The sequence below is a fragment of the Melanaphis sacchari genome, unplaced genomic scaffold (genome assembly GCF_002803265.2).
Source record: "Melanaphis sacchari strain LSU unplaced genomic scaffold, SCAv2.0 Contig20_pilon_pilon, whole genome shotgun sequence".
In the NCBI taxonomy this organism is placed as follows: Eukaryota; Metazoa; Arthropoda; class Insecta; order Hemiptera; family Aphididae; genus Melanaphis; species Melanaphis sacchari.
This window is the reverse complement of record NW_020271042.1, coordinates 2,170,650-2,191,452: the sequence shown is the minus strand read 5'-3', so window position 1 is coordinate 2,191,452 and position 20,803 is coordinate 2,170,650. Positions and strand designations below refer to the sequence as shown.

At 23.4% G+C, this 20,803-nt stretch overlaps 2 protein-coding genes across 2 annotated transcripts in view; both read left to right on the top strand.

Annotated features, from left to right (window-relative positions):
• LOC112593632 (neuroligin-4, Y-linked-like) overlaps positions 1 to 20,803 on the top strand; it is a 286,318-nt gene that overhangs the window by 172,776 nt on the left and 92,739 nt on the right. The window lies entirely within an intron of this gene.
• LOC112593635 lies at positions 9,262 to 10,468 on the top strand. Its single transcript, XM_025338129.1, has 4 exons — positions 9,262 to 9,444; positions 9,617 to 9,805; positions 9,951 to 10,217; positions 10,302 to 10,468. Exons 1-4 carry the CDS (start codon positions 9,388 to 9,390, stop codon positions 10,329 to 10,331), a joined length of 543 nt encoding a protein of 180 aa, XP_025193914.1. The 5' UTR covers positions 9,262 to 9,387; the 3' UTR covers positions 10,332 to 10,468.

The following is a 20,803-nucleotide window of genomic DNA, read 5'->3' as shown; positions in this document are numbered from 1 at the left end:
ACTCATAATATTTCTCCATTATTTGAAATTTATTTTTACTAAACACTAACACATACTTATTACATCAATAACCAATATTATAGTAGTTAATGTGTATTAAGTGTCACACTATTATTATAGTTTACTTATACAGTTATATTGAACAGCAGTTAGTTTCAGGGTGTATGTCTGTAGTTACAATAACTCAATAACTACTAAATATATATTAGAATGCATCATACTAAAAAAAATATTTTATATTTATTAAAGTAATAGTTTTTAAATAATCGGTTATAAATGTATAATAATCGTCTTAAATTATTTCTGTTGACTATTACAGTATTATATCATTACTTATTATACTGTGTATATATACGTGTGAGATAATCTGGGATAATACAATTTCTAAAAATATTTGTATTTGATTCTATGAATGTGCTGATAATTATTTTAAATAATCAAAACTATAATGCGTGTTTAATAATCCGAACACTTACCTATTTTTTTACATCGATGAAAAGAAAACTACAACACGTTGCTAAATAAACGCGTAATAAATTGTATTCTATTACATCTAATCACATAACAACCAAGAATTTGGAATAAATTATGAAGGGGAGAACATAAATAAACGCATAAAATAATTATTAATTGCGCAATATATATTATCTTTCTGGGTAATATTTTTTGTTCAGTGAATTCATCTGTCATATAGAATGTATTGATTATGCAATATAATAATACAATTAAGCACATTATATTTTTCGAATATGTTTTCGACAATCGTTTTATTAGTAGGTATTTTAATTTGACATAACGTATTTTCCATGTATAAATAATTATTGTAGTATTAATACAATCATACAATAATAAATATTCTTGAGAAATTGAAGCTTCTAGAATTATTTACTCTTATTATATTATTTTAAACATAAAATTAAAGAAATATTTAAAAGATTTTTAAAATGTATACATCAAATATTTAATATTGTTTGCTGGTAAGAAATTAGTACCTATTTAGTACCTATGCATCAATTTTGTCGATAAAACTGAAAATAAACAAATGTTTACGTTTGTTTAACGCATTTAAAATAATTTTTACGATTTTTCATAAAAACAATAAATAGTAAATTGCAATTTTTCATTACGATGAATAGCATTGTTTTTATTTTTTTAGATTGTCTTATATATCTGAAAATTTATATAAACATATATAAAATTTGTTAAACTGGAAATTCTTCAAGCATTTAAAAAACAAGAATTTACAATCATGATTTTTGGATTTTTTTTATACAACTTAATGCGATGTCAATATTGTTATTACTAAGTACTAAATAATAATCATATATGAACAGTTCTTATTATTTGTAATTGGTGAAATATGACTATGTTAATAAAGTTAACAAAAATATTAACTTCCTGAGACCTTGATAATACATAAAATAAATGTTAATTCCTGAAAAGTTGAAAGTTGAAGCACGTGGATGACGCAAATCTTAAGATGAGTATATGTTATCTCATGTAGAATATGAAAAACAATTCGAAAAACCTACAATTAGAGTTGATTATATTAAAATCTTAATAGTATATAATGATATCCATCAGAATAAACTATTTAAGAGTTCTAATAAATTAAATAATATTATATGTATATACTATGTGTTTATGTAACAATAAAAAATAATTAATAACCTCGAAGGATATTAACTTTATTTATATTTTTTTTTTTTGTATACATAATATATTTAATTTTAAATTATTAAAAAAAAAATAATTTTAATAAATTTTTTACTTGATAGAATAAACATAAACAAATTTGTTTTATAATCAGCTAATATTAAAAAATCACGAAAACTTATAAAAATTAATAATTAATTATTTATTCTAAATTCGTTTGAAAATATTTCCTCAAAAAAAAAATAATAAAATGTTTTCATATGAAATTAAAAGTATAACTAATACTACTAATGCATAATATAAATTATTTTCATATTGATTTTTAAGTGTGAAGTGAAGTGAAGTGGCATATATTAATAATGCAAAACGTTGGTCTACTATATATTATATTGCTACAATAATACTCATCTAAAGTTTAAATGTTTATAATATAATATATTACTAAGTATTTTTAATGATTTAAATAATGTACATATTTTATTTTGAATTCCGATCATTTTGAAATTTTTGCATACCTATTATTATAATATGTATAAAATAAATACAACTGCATTCTATAAATCATTATCATATTATTATAAGTTTTATAGCGTTAGTACTTAATCTCAATTGCTAAGACCATGGATACATAAAAAACGCTGTTTTTATAAAATTATTGTTTTCCACGGCGTTATTATTAATGATCTGAACGGTTGTAATCATCGTTAATGGGTGTATTGGCTAAATATATTAATAATAACATTTTAATAAATGAATAAAATAAAATATTATTGCGTTTATTAATTAATTAATTACTAATATAAAAATATAGAGGTTATTATTTAAAAAAAATAAAATAAAGTAAATAATTTCAAGCATAAAGCATAATTAAATATCTATGATCATTATGCTATAAAACTCTAACCAACAATTTGAATGAATTAGAAAAATATAAATTATTTATTCATATATTTTATTCAAAGTATCATAGGGTATTTAATTATTCAATTAGATAGTCAAGATTATGGTATTGTATTTGGTATTTATAATAAAATTATTTTATTAAAAATTTGGGGGTAAAACTGTAAAGTACACTATATTAATTACTTAAAGACATTTCAATTTTTATTCATTAGTACCTAGGTAAAAGTGTACATCGACATTAATATCTCTAACAATTATTTTTGTATAATACTTTGTAGTTTTGAATATTTTATATATGATCGAAATTAGAAAGAAAATAATGACAACTTATATTAGTACCTATAGGTAAGATGAATATTTGCTTTAATTAAACATAACTTATTCGATATATTAATGATAAAATTAATTGATTCAGAATCCGATTTCTTGTCTTAAGCAATTTTAATAGGTAATAAAATGATCTAATTATTATTACTTATAATTATTCCTCGTTAATATATGTAAAATAAATATTTTTTTTTTTAGACGTCTTAATTGAGAAATTTATATAAGGTAAATATTATTTTTTTCAGAATTAATAAATTTATTACACAGTAATTTACTACAGTATATTTACTTATTTACTATAATAGTAACTAGACAACTATGTAGTATACTACTTAATTAACAAAAAGTATTTAACAAATTTGTATTTTACTGATAATTTATAAGCTTTTTTTTAACTTATCAAAATGGTTTGACTAATTGTCATCAAGATTAAAATTGTACACAACTGTATACAATACATATATTATATTATATTAATATGTTATTAACTATCATAAGACTCGATTTAATTTGAAAAAAAAAAAAAAAAAAATACATTTTATTATTAATGCAATTTAATCATATCATGATTTATATCACAACATTTTTATTTTTGAACAATTTTATAGTTATTTTCTTAGATATTAAATACTTTTCAAATGTATTTTAAATGAATAATGATCTTATGACTTTATTTTTTGGACTCGAATTAAAATATTTTTTACAATTACTTTATTACAGACTGATAAATGTATAATGTATATTATAATATATATTTTTTTTATTGGAAAATAACGTAAAATCAATTTTATTATTATTTATATTATCAATTCATATTATGAAGTAGATGTCTGAATAGACCTAATATGTTATTTTTATGAACTAAAATAGTTTATATTTTATCATAAAATAATTTTATTAACTTGACCCAAATATAATATAGCATGCAAACTATCATAATGAATAGTGATGATTATTTTGATCAATCACTGTTTATTAATGTTAAGTTCAATTTATTATTGTAACATGATGCAAGCAAACAAAGTTTTTTAACAACGATCACTCTCTGTTAATTAATCGAGTTATAAAGAAAATACCTAACTGAAATGTATATTTTAAAAGAAGAATTATTATAATCAATATTAATAGAATATTATTTTTTTTAATTTCATATCTCTTCTGTTTGCCTTACTCGTCCTCTAACTGCTGTTATCCGAAGTCGAATAATAATGACCTATATACGTTTATTATATTATTATGTAGTAGGTATCGTAATACTTATCATAAAGTCACCTATAGGTAGTCATATTAAAATATTATATTTTGAATAGTCATAAAATAAATAATTAAAATCTAGGGTAATGATCATTATTTGTATGTTAAAGCATAATCTTTGTGTAGGATATAATAATCATAACAATAATTTATTAAAATAATCAATAACATTTTTTGGTTAATGTAAATGATAACGGGGATCATAATATCAGTGTAAACAACATAAAATTTTTAAAACAAATTAAATTTAATAATGTTATAAACAAAGGTCATGTACTGAACATATAATACGTACACCTAATTACGATAATTATTTTATTATAATAAATTCCAATGTAGAGGAAATCAGACTATACCGAGTTAGGTGTAAAAAAAACGACTCGAGAAGCGGAAAATGTATGAAAAAGAAAAATGTGGTTCATTACAGAATAATAACATTCTAATATAACTATAATTATCACATACTTCTATTTATATTTTGATTTAAAAATTATAAGCCCGATAGAAAATAGCCCAAGCGTCAAATAATATATGTGACGTGGAAAACATAATTTTATTTTGATGTTTTATAATTTTTTTTAGATTATAATCGTGATTAAAAAAACTATATTTTTAAGGTTTTGATACTACTAGTTAATTGTTTATGTAAAAAATCCAAGAATAGGTATGAAACGAAAATTAAAAAATAAAATTGTTTAGTTTATATATCAAATATTTTTATATCATTTTTCTGTAAACTTAACTTAAAAAACGAGAATAAACGATTTCTATGCTATATTAATTATAAGCATTTAATTGAATTCACAATTTCTCTTCGATTCAATTTATTTCTCAAAAATAACATTATATTTAATAATACTGTATATGTGTTATTTTTTATTTTATTATTTTACGTTCGTCGAAACGTTCGATATTTTCAATGAAGTTTTATGGTTTATGTTATTTTAAACTTTTTGACACCCCCAACTACACCAAATTGATGTGTTACGTATTTTACTGATTATCTTACATTTTATACATTTTAATGAGTTGTGAGTAACACTAGTTAACACTTTTAACAGTTTTAATATATTTTTTTTTTTATAACTTAAAAATTGACAAATTAATCATGAATCATGATAAATTATGCATTACATAATATGTAGGTAACGTTAATTTTGACATTCGATTACATTTGAATTACATCTCACTTAGATTTATGTTATCATAACCTAAATATGATATATCATTTCATAAATACGCATTTTAATTACTAATACAAATGTTTACAGTCTTAGAAAAATAAATAAAATGTGCTATGATTTGTATTGATTATGAAATAAAAATATTTTTTTTACAGTACCGCATTTTGTTCTTTTCAACATAGTCAAATTTGTTTTTGTGTGAGTTCAATTAACCTCGATTGTTAAAACAAACCGTCGAAGTATACAATCGAACTTTTCCTTTAGAATAATTTTAATTTGACACCGATGAAACGTAAAATAAAACTTAGATATAACTGAAATAAATAATTTTTATGATTTATAACGTCTTGTGTAATATACAAAGTGAAATGTTTTTATTATTTTTGTATTTTCTCAAAACAATAAAATCTTGTGGTGCATTATGCGTAGTATTTAGGATTTTGAATGTTATCTATATTTTAATTGATATAAAATATGTATATTATTGTAATATTATATTCGATAAATAATTCAATAAAATATGTTAACGTCATAAAAATGAATAATTGTGTTTACGAAAGACGAAAAGTTATTTGTTTACATAGATCAAATAAACAAAATAAAAAAATAAATAAATAATGAAAATATTATTTATCTTTTTTGTTTCTTCAGTATACGAGTTATCTGAGCTGAATAATATAATAAATATTATTAAAAAAAAATTAATTAATAGAAATATCATTATATTGTTAAAATTGACAACGTAACGTAAAAAAACTTCACTGTACGTAGGATGGTTCTAAACTTTTTTTGGGTTGTCCAGATGTTTGATTTGAAATAACTATAAAATAACGGAACATATTGGCGTAGAATACAGCACGTACCTACAACACATTCTGACATCTTAAATTTGAACACGTAAAATATATAGCTATGCACTATTTATGTGTGTGTGTGTGTGTGTCTATGTATATGCAGCTTTTAATATTGCTACAATATGGTTCATCAAATGTATTTATTTTTCCCACATTGACAGGGTCCACGTGGCGTGATATGCGTCGGTTGTTTTTATGTCAATAATAATAATTGGCAGAAAATAAAGGAAGAAAGAAAGAAAATCACAAAAAAAAATCCGTCGAAACATCTCAGTCGACTTAAGACTTGTTTTTCTCCATGGAATGTTTTCCACTCTGTATAGGTGCACTCACACACGCATCAGCTCATATATATTTTATATTGTATATGTACATACGTACACATTACACATACATACATATGACATACCTATATATTTACCTCCACACATATATATATATATATATAAATATAATATACCGGTCGCGGAACAAATAATATCCTGATATTTGTGTTGTCCGTTTAAGCAAATAAAAAGTTAGTTCCGAAGACAACACGTATGTGTATATGTACTTGGATATTATGGGTATTATATAATGTATTATATCACCGTAATGTCTTGTCATGGAATCCTAGATATTTAAGGTTTGTTTTTAAATCAAATTCCACGAAAGTATAGAAACGTTACAAAGATTTCTGTCTTAGTAACAGTTATATTAATATAATAACCGACGACTGGTTAGATCGCCACTAACAGTCACAGGGTTCAAAAGCCACATGAAAAATATTATAAATAACACATATTTTTTTAACAGATTCATTGTGTTTCTAATTAAATATGTGTGATATAAACTAACCAGACGGTCAATGTACCAAACTCACCTATAGCGGTAAACGAATTATTTTGTTTATTATTTAATGTATTGCTATTTCATATTATTGCTTCATCAGATGGATAGTTTTATAGTCAAAAATTAAATATGAAACTTATTACTATAATAAGTATAATAAATATAATAATAAGTTTTACTATAATACTGTATTGTTTATTATAATTTTACAATGTGTGTAAACACACACAAGACATAAAAAAAAGTTGCATTGGTTGACGAATTAAATCACCGTGGGAAATTTTATAATACATCCATTATTATCACTCATTTTTTAATGACAAAAAATATTAATTAATCTGAATAATACCGTTATAAATTTTTTATACTAACATATATAATGAAATAGTTAAACTAATGTCGGGATTGACTCATTTTCAAGTAATTTTGTTAAACATACAAGTGTTGTTTTTTTTTTTTAAATAATAAAATAAACGCTATAGATTTTTGCACTCCCGAAAATTTCCACAGTCGCCAATATATTTCTTTCTCTCTAATCTCACTTTACCATTTATTTTCAGCCATAATATGAAAACGGATAATACTAATAAAACAGAGAATTTTTTACGACTTATTGTCATATTATAGATGCAAAACCATTATCCGAATTAATTACGCGTCAAATGATATTAGTAATCTATACAACGATTTATTGTGATATGCTTTTTCGAATAAAGTCATGAAAAAAAATAATTATGTACATAATATTATTTTTGCATGATTTTTGGTTTTGCGAGTGGTGAAATACATATATCTATAGACTATAAGGTTTACTATTGTTGTTATATACGCGTGTTCCGAGTTATTGTCGTTAATCATCCGTGAATAATGATCATTTATAACCATTTAAGTAAAAAAATTTAAAAGAACGAACAATAAAAAGAAAAATATAAGACATACTGAAGAATTATGGCGTGGTAATTTTAATCATATACGCGTGTATTTTCTATTATTTTTTTTTCAGGTATATTTTAATATAATGACACTAAAAAAATTCAGGCATTTTAAAAAAATTTATCACCATATTTCCGTAGCGCTTGTACCACATTATATTCACAGTAAAGTATAAATACGAACAATAGTTTAAATGGATAATTTATGAATCCCACATTTTGCACTGCGGTTTAAAAATAATATTCTTTATGTGTATTATATTATATGTAATACACGCGTAAGTAAAATGAAAATTGAGCTCTTTATGAATACCTTGGGAACTTAACAATTTGTGTGACTTGTGCGTTTATTATAAACGTATAAAACAAATTCATTTTTCTTATTGTGCCATTGTTGTTTCTAAACAATAATATGAAAATTTAACAGCTCTACTAAATTCGTGTACACTTTCAAAAATTGCTTTGTATTCGATTGATCGTTATTTCATCAATCGTTATAATATATTGGTTGCTAGGTATGATGAGAACACTTTTTTTTTAATCACTTTTTCCTAAATGTACATCGTGCTTACATAACTTTATATTTATAAACTAGTGAAACAATACAAATACAATACGTAAAATAACGATTCGATTATAACAAACACGTATGTTTAAATAAATACTTACAAATATATATTTATATATAGGTCCTATATTATTTATTATTAATAGTAGAAAATTGATTATAATATAGTTTATCGTAGAAGAAATAAATATTTCTGGAAATTGTATTTAAGCGTTTGACAATTGTTGGTAGTTGATAATGTTTATTTCGTGAAGTTCCTAGTAAATAAAAATTAAAGTTCGTTGAGTTAGTCGTAATATCAATTATACAAAAAAAAGTCAGCGATAATTAATATTACAATAGAAATGCACCATGCACTTGTTGGCAATGGTTGAGTATACGTTTAGTAACATATAAAGATATCTACTAAGTAATGTAACGCCGATCTTTTTTCCAAAATGTTACAACATATAATTATTATGTTACGGTTTTTTTTTTTCACCATCGTTAAAATATGATCTTTGATCGACACTGAATGTCGGCTCTGCAGCCTTAACAGCTTCGCGTTTATGTAACGTAGTCTGCGACAAACATTTTAATATATGTGTTTGTTTTTCTTATCAATCTTTTACCATCCGGCACTGGATTGCGGCATATTATTAATCAAAACAGTTAAATTAGTTTATCGCGGCTTCGATAACGAAAAATCAAAGGTCCCTTCCATGAACTTTATAACCGTTTATTTTAATATAAATATAAGTCCCGGCTGGTTTGCTAAATTAGTATTGTTCGAGACACCGTCAGCAGTGGTACACATATCAATCCATTAAATTAGCGTTGATATTATATTTTGATATTTAACTTATTATAGACAATACATATACAACCACAACAACAATATGGTTGCCTGCAAAGTGATTTTGGCCATCGCCGTCGTATTTTTAGCTGCTACTCAAGTAAGTATATATTATTATTATGGAATAAAATATTATAGTTATACAGCTAACAATATCCGTATTAACTGCGTACCAATAAAAAAGCGTTGTATGATGTTATGGACAATCATTCATTAATCTATAATAAATAATTAACATTATATAGAATATTAACCAAATTGGATAAATTTAGATCAATGGTAAACCCAGCACTAATCCCGACACTGAATGGAGTATACCGTTCGAAGAGGCTCTCAAGAACATCACCAAAAAAATGAGTGATGTTGTCAGCGATAACTCTGAATATACTACCGCTGCCAAGAACAGTTTGAACAATTTCGTCGAAGGTTTCAAATCCGAACTCGCAGTTCTTTCCAAATCGGTATGACAATCCACTAAATATTACCAATAATATAATATATAGTAACATTATGATTATCGAAGTCCATTGCTGTATATTATACTTGTAATTCGTTACTAACATTTTTGAATCATTTATTTTAACTATATTCTTTTTATAACTGCAGTTTGAAGGTAAAGCTGGCGTCTCTGACGTAGTCAAGGAAGCCACTAAGCAATGGCAATCAGCCGTTGACACATACACCAAGAACTTGCCAAAGGAACTCAGCTTAAAGGACTTTAACGAGAAATCCGAACAGGCCCTTAAATACATTGTGGAACATGCCACTAATATCTCAAAGAAAGCCCAAGGAAACACCGACATTGAGAAGGAAGTCAAGGAATTCACTAAGAAGAATATCGATTTACTTATAGAACAAGTTAAAAGTGTCGAAGTAAGTAAAAGAACAATATATACAAATAAAGTTATATTTTCTTAAGATCATAAATTAATTACAGTTTTATTTATATGATTTTAGGCTAAAATCATTGAAGGAAAAAAAGCCTAAGATGGACAAGTTTGAGTGACTGACGCACATTGTACCAACTATGTGTCAATCAAAGCACGATAACTGACAGTTAATTTATTACTTTTTAATTTTATAAAATTGTTATTTATTTCACCTTTAAAAATCAAATATTAAATTTTACAGTTTTTATACTTTATTTCAGCTTTATTAACGTTTTTTCAACTAAAAATATCGTTCATAAAAAAAACAATGAATCTGTTTCTGTAAAAAGGAATTTAAACATTTTAAATTCTTCCTTATGGATTCGTGTATTATTATAATTTTAAATGACTTGTATGTCGTAATTATTAGTCAAGTAGTACCTGATACCATTTTTATTATTACACTTAATTTATATTAATAATCGTAAAAAAAAACATTTAAATAAATCAAGATTTAATGATTTTTCAAAAGTACTTAAAAACTTATCAATATTACATTTACATTATCAAAAATCGAAAAATTAAAATAACAAATATGCAATAATAATTTATCGTAACTTATTAATGATTAATACAATTAACATGAAAATATTACTAAATTTGCTGTAATACATGTAAAAACACAGTTAAGTAATGGCTAAACGTATAGGCAATAAACCATAAAAATAAATATAAACGCTAATTTTCATAACAATATAACGTTTGTACAAAATGCAAATCATAGTTTATATTTAATATTTTAGTCACTAAAATCGCTTATTATTTTTTGCGTGAATTTTCATAATTTTACTTAAGTATTATAATGAATTTTTTATTGCTTGAATTTTTGCTCATTCGTAAACGTGATTTTGGACCCATTTTTTATAAACATAAATCTGATCTTAAACGATAAAAAAAAAGTATTTGCATATAATATAATACAATAATGATTCCTGACAAATTGCCTTTTTTTTAAAGACATATATACAATATATTATATGGTTTAATGAAAAATAATATACATTAAAACACACTTAGGATCGAATGATACGAAAAAACTTAGTTAAATATTTAAGTTAAATGACAAAGTTCAAGTGTAAGTCTGAATCAAAAGTATTAATAGGATATACTTAATTGAATACATAACTTAAATACGATTAATGTGTATATTATAAGCTTATGACTAATATTATCAAGCAGTCATGACAACACATTTTATACAAAATTTTGTTTGTACCATTTCATTTTTATAAAATGTATTTTCAATGTCGATTAATGCAATTACGAATCCTTTCTTCATCCATCAGCACTTTAAAGTTAATGTCATATTTTATACAAAAATGTCTAGTATTTCTATTAGCTTGTCATCATTTTGAGTGTAATTATGTCTCGAATTAAAGCTAGAACATGTGAGAAAAATAACAATATTAAAGTGTAAATACACTTTATATTTGATAGGAGAGAACATTCACGTTGAGTCAACTAACTGTTATATTTGATAAATATACAAATATAATATTCATTATTCTTATCGATTTGAACTCTATATGTACAAAATAAACGTTCTTAATGAGCATATTAAATATTATAATATGCTGGATCAACAGATATAATATTATTATTATGTTATGAACTATAACTTCACTGGCGTGTTAAAATTGTTTAAAACGGTCATCAATATAGCATTATGATAGTTTTAAATTTACGTAAAACATTTTTATGTACATTTTTCCAATGTATACGCTAAAGACCATTTCTTCAACTTAAAACGATGAATCGTATAAAAACATTAATAAAATAAACGTAATATATATAATATGTACATCGTTTTATTTAAAAACAAATGTATGCATATAGCTTATACAATATAATATACTGTACACAATGTCATCTTCAAGGTGCTGATGAGAAAATAATTTAAGTTTTGAAGCAAGAATGATTAAAATTTCTTATGTATCTAAACAAAATTTGAACTAGTAATTTCTGAGTTACTAAAATATGATGATATTTAAAAAAAAACAATGATCTTAGAAATGATTAAAAACATGATATATTTTTAAAGTGTACGCAATTATTATGTAATATTGGATCTTATATTAATTATACGCATATAATATTTTCAAAAGGTAAAATATTAATAACTTCAATTTTTAAATTTATAATTATCTTCTCTTTATCTTCTTTACTTTATATGTTATATAAATATATATATATTAATCTTAGTACACAACGTTTAATAACAAAAAAAAAATATAATAATAATAAATTTTGACGTATTTCAAAAATAAATAGTTTCCAACATTTACTATAATATTATTGTTAGATTATAACACGTATTACATTCTAAAATAATATATTTATATATTGTATTACCTACTGTAATACTTCTATAAAAATCAATTTTTAATTTGTACGAATAATTTATAGTAAAAAATAACTACTCTTTCCATCATATACAACGTTTTTCTTTCGATTCTGTATGACCATTCTATCAAACCAGCATAATACATTCGGTCTCAGTAATAATATAATTCATCATACATGGATGTAGCACAGCCAACGATTACAATGATATGTCGATATTGATTGAGGTAAAGGTCATCTGCGTGCGAGTCGTGTGTGCCGTCTATATAAAAATAATCTGAAATATTACAATGTGTGCGAATATATATAAAAATGTATACATATGAAACATATATTATATACATTATTCATAACTGCATGTTGATCCTTTAATACAGTATAATAATATAATATTTTTATATAGTTTTCAAAAACTTCGATGATATAATATAAGCTATTGTGTTTAATTTTTTAAGAAGATATAGGTGCGTATTTGAAATAAACCTGATATCGTGTATAAACTTAAAAAATTCAAACACGTAATTGACTGAACTTTACAAAGTATATCCATTGGCTGTTACATTATATGGACACAGCTATTTTAAAAAGTGGAAAATTTCTGGTCTAAAAATTAAATTTGACTTAATGTATTTTTTTTTAGATTTACGTTAATATAAAATTTGTGTAAAGAAAATGATAGTATATAGCTTTTCTTTTCTTTTTTTAAGTCAGGTCTAAAAGAAACTCGCATATAATATTAAATCACATTAAAACTTTACTTTTTTTTTTAAATTTTTTTTGTAAACGGCTTTCAACATCTCGGGCGCGTTAAACTCTCGAGAAAAGACGTAATCGACTTTTCTCGCTATCGAGTAGACCATTCTACCGTCTCTCTTCTCATCTATTTAAATTACCCCTCAATGGTTCTCTGTCTTGTACACTACGCGTGAACGAAGTAATTTGTGGCCTATCCAAAACACTGTACTCTACTGCCAGTCACTATCAATTCAAAGTGTGAAACCTTAATACTATTTTTTTCCCATGACGCTATCCTGTGCAACGTCTCGTCGGACATTTATCTAATTCTATGTCAAATAAAAAATAAAAAATAAAGGTACTATAAATATCGTAATTCATAATATAATGGAAACTATTAAAATATTTTATAATTTTCTTTTCGTCTGTGATAATTTTATAGTATGTGTCAAATATATCATAAATAATTCATGTGTTAGTGGTATATCTAAAATAATACAAAATCCCATTGTTAGCATAAATCTTAACATCGATGTACCGACAATTGCGCGCGATAATTTCAGCACACGTTAATTGAACGTGGTAATTATAATATTTTATATTGATAATCAATAATTATTGTATTTAGTAACCTGCTGTAGTATTAACGTAATTACCAAACTTGAGAACTTTAAAAAGAACAATACAACGAATACGTCAAATTAAATAAATTTCCCTAGTCAACCAAATTCTTTACAATTCAAAATACCAGATTATTCAAAAAACGCTATGTAGAGAGCAGTTTCTTTTTTTCGACAGTGCTAATTCTGGATTTTAATTTTTTTTACGAGGAAAAATGTAGAACTTCTGGCATATTCAAAGCACTGGTTTGCTGATGGTTTAATTACATCATGTCCTAATTTATTTTATCAATTACATACGATACACACAATTCATTTTTCTAATGTCATATCGTTGATATATATTTTGTTATCGGACAAAAAAAGAAACTACTTATATTACAATGTTCCGTAATTTAAAATTAATAAAACCAGAATTAAATCAAATTTCTTTTTTGATTAACTTCGAAAAAGCAGTAATGAATTTTATTAAAACCGAATTTCCACAAACAAAAATTCAAGGTTATTTTTTCAATTTAAGTCAAGACATATGGAGGCATATTCAAGAATTTGATTTATCAACTCAATATTGTAATTATCCTGTATTTTTTTTAGAATTGAGAAAATTAGCTGCTCTTACCTTTGTTCCATAGAAAAAGTGACAGAATATTTTTAAGGTCTATTAGAAAACGAATTTCATATAAAAAATGAAGAACTGTTGTTATCATTAATTTCATACTTCGAAAGTACTTGAATTGGAATTTTAGACAGGAGAGAAATTAAAATATCTCCCTTTTTTGCAATTACTATTTGGAATTGTTTTAATCGTTTGAAAGATGATCTCCCAAGAACTAATAATAATATTTAAGGTTAGAATGATGAGTTTTCTGCTCTTTTAACTTTTTCGCATCCTAGGATATGGAAATTTAATAGTTGTTTAAAAAAAGAATAAATTATTCATAAAATGACTATTGAACAGCTTATTTCTGGAGATAAACCACAAAAAAAAAGAAGTATAAAGATACAGCAAAAAAATATTACACATATGTAAAGATTTTTAAAACTAACCACTCAATGAGTACTTACAAAAGATAACTCACAATTTGAATTTAAACAAATGATTATAATATGATGTTTTCTATAGATGTTTGTAATTTTTTTTAAATTTTTATGTAATGCGTATTTATTATTTAGTAATAATAATATTTTTAACATAATTTTAATTTAAATAAGTGATTTCTATAATAATTTAATGTGTATTTAATATTTAGCAACACTTAACAATATTTTTGATATCATTTTAATTTGGTATTTTATTATATTTATTATTTTTAATTAATTTGGTATATTTTATTAAACACAATGCACTGACTTGTCTTACGCTGAAATATCACCGCTGAACTATATCGTACACTAAAATGACTACGCTGAATTATCATTAATTTCTTAACATTTATATCAAATGTGATATTAATATCACCTGTAATACTATGTAAGTATGTGGAATTGTGTATTTAAATTAGGTATGTAACATTTATTACAACTGAACTAATTAACATTACTATGACTATAATAAACGTGTAATGTAAAGATCACGTATACACATCCAAAGAATCCGTTCATCCAAAATAATTCGATTGACAAATAAAGTGTACAGAAATATTATGATCATCAAGCATGTAAAAAAGTATAAAATCATTCAGATCTTGATTCAGGTATCATTTTAATAATGATTCACACAAGTTGCCGGTCACACTTTTAATAGACTCACAGTTAAGTATTGCCGGAAACGTTCAATTTCGACCATACATAATGACGAGTTAAATGTTATAATATACATTGTACCTTTAAATTAATTAAATGTAATCACTTTTAGATCACCAATATGTATGTGTTCATTTTTATTTCACACTGTGCACAGTTGTTAATATGTGCAACTCTGTAACTAGAGGTCGAATTCCTGAAAATTCCTAATAACAATGCCGAGAAGGCTAGGTTCGGAAATTCTTCGAAATGCCAAAAACTATTCTAATTTTTTTATTTTTTTTTTTTTTTTGTTATGATATTATAATAAAAAGTTGTGTTTCTTAATGTATCAGTTTTTATATAGGTATAAGTTTATTATTTTATATTTTTTAATAACTATAAAAAGCTATTACAGTAAATAATTACAGGAATAATTATTAATCCCAGATAGTATTTAAAAAAAAAAAAATATAGTAACCAATTTTTTCAAATAATAAATACCTAATCGAAAAAGAGTCACACTTATATTTTGTTGAATATTCATTGTTATCACAATACTATCAAAAATTCAAACAAAATATTTATATAATGTATAGGTAGTTTGTATAGCTATAGTATATTATAGCTCCCATTTATTTTCTGTATTTGATATTTAAAAACTTTAATATAGTAGACAAGTGTTAAATATCTTTTCAAGGATTTTTATACAATATCCAAGAAATATAATTTATTATTATACATTTGTATTGTAGCATTTGATAATTTATTATGTAATTACTCTACTGTATACTCAAATCATGCTATAGATACATTATCAACATATTCAAATTGAGACCCAATATATTTTATTTTTATATTTTTAATTTTTTAAGTAGTATAAATACTTTTTTTTAAAGGTAATTCTGCAAACGATTTAAATATTTAAATGAAATACATCATTATTTAGCATTATAAGTTAACTATAATTCTTTTTCACAATCTTTATAAAATTCCAATAAATCTCACAAGTTACAGGAATTACACATCCTTAGCTGTAACATGCAAAAAACGCATACATTACATATTTAAATATTTTATTATTTTATTGGTATTTTTATTGCTATATTATTTTTATAATTATTGAAATAAATATGTATCTTAGTTGTCTTAATAAAAAGATTTAAATTATATTATTATGTTTTTATTGTATTTCTTTAAATTGCATTTTGCAAATGTAGTGAAAATATACACATCTTAATCGTGTAATAATTAATACATATTGTAATCACTTATTAAATATTCTTTAAAAGCAGATACATTGTGATGATTATATTATAATTGTTATTCATTTTAATGATAACCATAACGTATTATTATACAGCAACTTTTGTTTATTGCATCATATAAATTTAAATAGGGCATTATTTATACACTTTTATTACATTATACATTTATAAAGAATTAACAGCAGTCATAAAAACAAATAAAGTAAATTTCTAAATAATATTTTCACCAAAAAAACAAAATGGTGTTTTATTATTTACAATAATTGAATTGAAATACTAAGTATAACAAACATTGTGTAATTGAAATCATTTCTTTAATATTTTATTTTTATAAATTTAATTTTAATACTATATTTGTATGTAAATTATATTTACTGTTAATGGCAATTGACTGTAACACTAAATTGCAGAAAAAAAATACATACTTTTGTATACATTATACCCCTTAATGTACCTATTTTATCCATCTCATTTTAATGAGGAACCAAAATGTTTACAACTCCTAAATTGTATTATTTTGATTCTTCATTACAATGAGGTAAAATAATAGGTACATTAAGGAATTAAGAGCAGTACTATTACTAATATTACTATACATAAAAGTATATGTTTATTTTTTTTTATTGAAATTTAGTGTTACAAAACATAATTTTTAATAGTTAATGTAACATACATACAAATATAGCATTGCAATTAAATTTATGTAAATAAAATATTTAAAAATGATTTAAATTACACAAAAGGCATTGGAACAATTGTATACATAATACATATATTATAAACATATTATCAAATTTTATTTTATAAACATGTTTAAAACCTTATTTATATATATATTTTTTTTAATTGACTAGAAATACCTAACGTTTTAATAAAACAATAATAATATTTAATCATAAAAAAAATTCCAATAATTTTATAAATTTTTATTATGTGAGTAAACATTTATAATTAATTCAAAATACAAAACAATAGCTAATCTATAGGTTTGAAAAATAAACTGACATTTTCTCATCTATAACTTCAGAGTAACTGATTATTTATAATTGTTATTTATTCTCAATTATTTATTAAAGTTTAATTAATCACTTCTTGTATTTTAATTGAAAACAATCTTATCGAGAAATAATAACGGTTTTCTATAGTTAAACTCATAACTTAAAATTAATTAAACTACAAAATCATTTTATATGTATTTTTATCATTTTTTTTTTCAATAATAATAATAATAATAATAATAACATTACATTACATACATGTATGTAACACTTATTTATTGATTATTTAGTTTTAATAAACAATTTCTATTTTATTTTATGATTGAAACTATATTTAACTTGTTAGTAGAATAATTCATAGATATAAGTATGTTTGAAAAAAATATTTATTTATTCAAACTACATAATTAAATATAATTAATACAAACTTAACATCATTGTGGCTACACAATAATTTATTATATCCGTAAATGTCCTTGTATCCTATAATAGGTATAATGAAAAAAAAAAAAAAGAACAGTTAGACTCATCAGTGTTTTATCTAACTTTACTTCATTAGTGTTTAATCTAATTTTCATAATTGTATATGAATTGTATACTGATTTAATATTCTTAGCCATACATGGACCTTTCGATTGAAGTGAATGCTAATTTTTAATTTTAGTAACTAAAATCATATTATATCATAAGAATAATTTTCGAGATCAATAAATTATTATACATTTCAATCAACAGAGACTTATGGTTATTATAATATGATAATTGACAAGTATACAATTCAAATTATTTTGGAATAAATTAATTAAAGCAATAAATATAAAATAAAATCATTATTTTTAAAAACATTATTTATTTTTTATTTATCGACCATGAATAAATTTCATTAAAAAATGTGTATAATCTAGATACTATTCTGAATTCTCTAGCTATTGAATTGCAAATTGTAATTACTCGTCGTCATCTCAAATCATTATTTCACAATATTTGAGTTTAATTTTAGTACGTAGTTTGCTAAACTAAGTTAAAACAGATATTTAAATTCAAATCGTATCACCTCTGCAGTTACATAGAAACAACGGGTTTTTTTTATCGTTTCTTGCGCGTATCGAATCACCGTATGTATATACTTTCACTGATAATTCACACGTTCCGTCGCGACTTCTATATTAGTCTATGTTTGGTAATGAACCGGAAAAATATAGTATACGTCTGAAATAGCTTTGGGGACTACACAAAGGTTAAAAAAACTAATATAAAATACCAATTTATTATTTGAAGTATTAAGAACAATACTTTTTTAACATATTACCTATGTGTTCTATTTAAATATATAGTAAAGAAACAAGCAATGAATTAAACTTTCGTTTTTTTTTCTTTTAATTAGTTACGATAATAAGATTACACTAACAAGTTAAATTAAGTGAGTTAAATTTCAATAATTGGTTTTTACTAAAGCGTTGTTACTCGAGTATCCTATTCAATGAAAATAAGTTATAATATATAATAAGAAGTTTAATGGAATTATTGAGATGAAGGAGACTTATAGTTAATTAAAAAAAAAAAAAAAAACGTTAGCTTGTTTAAAATGGTTATGTTTAAATAAAATTAATACATTTTTGAACTTGGTTCAATTTTATGATTATGAATCGAGTTCATATTATTTTAATCTAACTTTTCAAGGTATGTTTTTATGCTTGTATGTGCGATGTGTATTAAGAAACAAATAAGAAAAATCTAGCATGTTCCGTGTGATGTAGGATTGCTGAGACTAATCTTAAAGTAAAAAGAAAAGGAAAATAGAAAATTAAAACATTATCTGATGGACTGAGCTAAGTCGTAATTAATTATTTCGCCGATTTAGGTACTCATGTTACATACAATGTTATTATATTATTGTTATTTACTATTTCGTGTGTATAAAGTGTAGTTAAGTAGTACAAACACTACTTATACACATGGTATACTAAGTGACATATTTAGTTTTTTATCAAGGGGAGGGGTACACTTATCATCACCAACGTTTCTCAAAAATGTTGAGGATTTATTTAGAGGATTTATTTACTTATTATCAGTAAGTAGTAAGTACACATACAAATGTATAAAACTGTATTTTTTAAAGTATTAATTTTATAACAGCAAAAAAAATGCTCTAGTGTCTAGCGCTAATGTAAGACTATAATATGTAGTGAATTGTTATACTGTATTAAAAATAAAGTAATGCAATTATAAATTATAATAATAACTTGTAATTTTTATGTTTAATTTCAATTATTATTTATATTCTGTTAAATTATTGGAATTTTTTAGAATTCCAAACAGAAATATATTTTTATAAGTATAGAATTATAAGTTTATGTATCTCATAATTTATAAATTAAAACATACCTATTAATACATTCCCTCGACCTATAATATATTTAAAAATAGCAATCAAATGTTTACTAATAGAAGCATGATTATAGCACAGGCCACAGAACAATATAGAAACGACACTCAATCAGCTGGGCGGTCTACTGTATCCCTACGGTATGAAGTATTGGATTCTAAAAGTTAAAACCGTATCCGTAATCTGACTAGATATTGGTAATGTGTATCCCTATTTGTTACGATATTATAAAAACGGAAACAATCCATTGCCCACGTGATTTTCGCGGGTCTTATGTAAACAAACATTGTTAGAAACGAGCAAATTTGAAATTGCAATACTTGCATTTTTTTATTATTATTATTCAGTGTTCTTTCAACAGTTGCAACTAATTTTGAAAATATATTGTTCAGTGATAATATTGATATTATTTATTTAAGTGATAACGTATGCAGCGCCCCCTGAAGACCGTGTTCAAG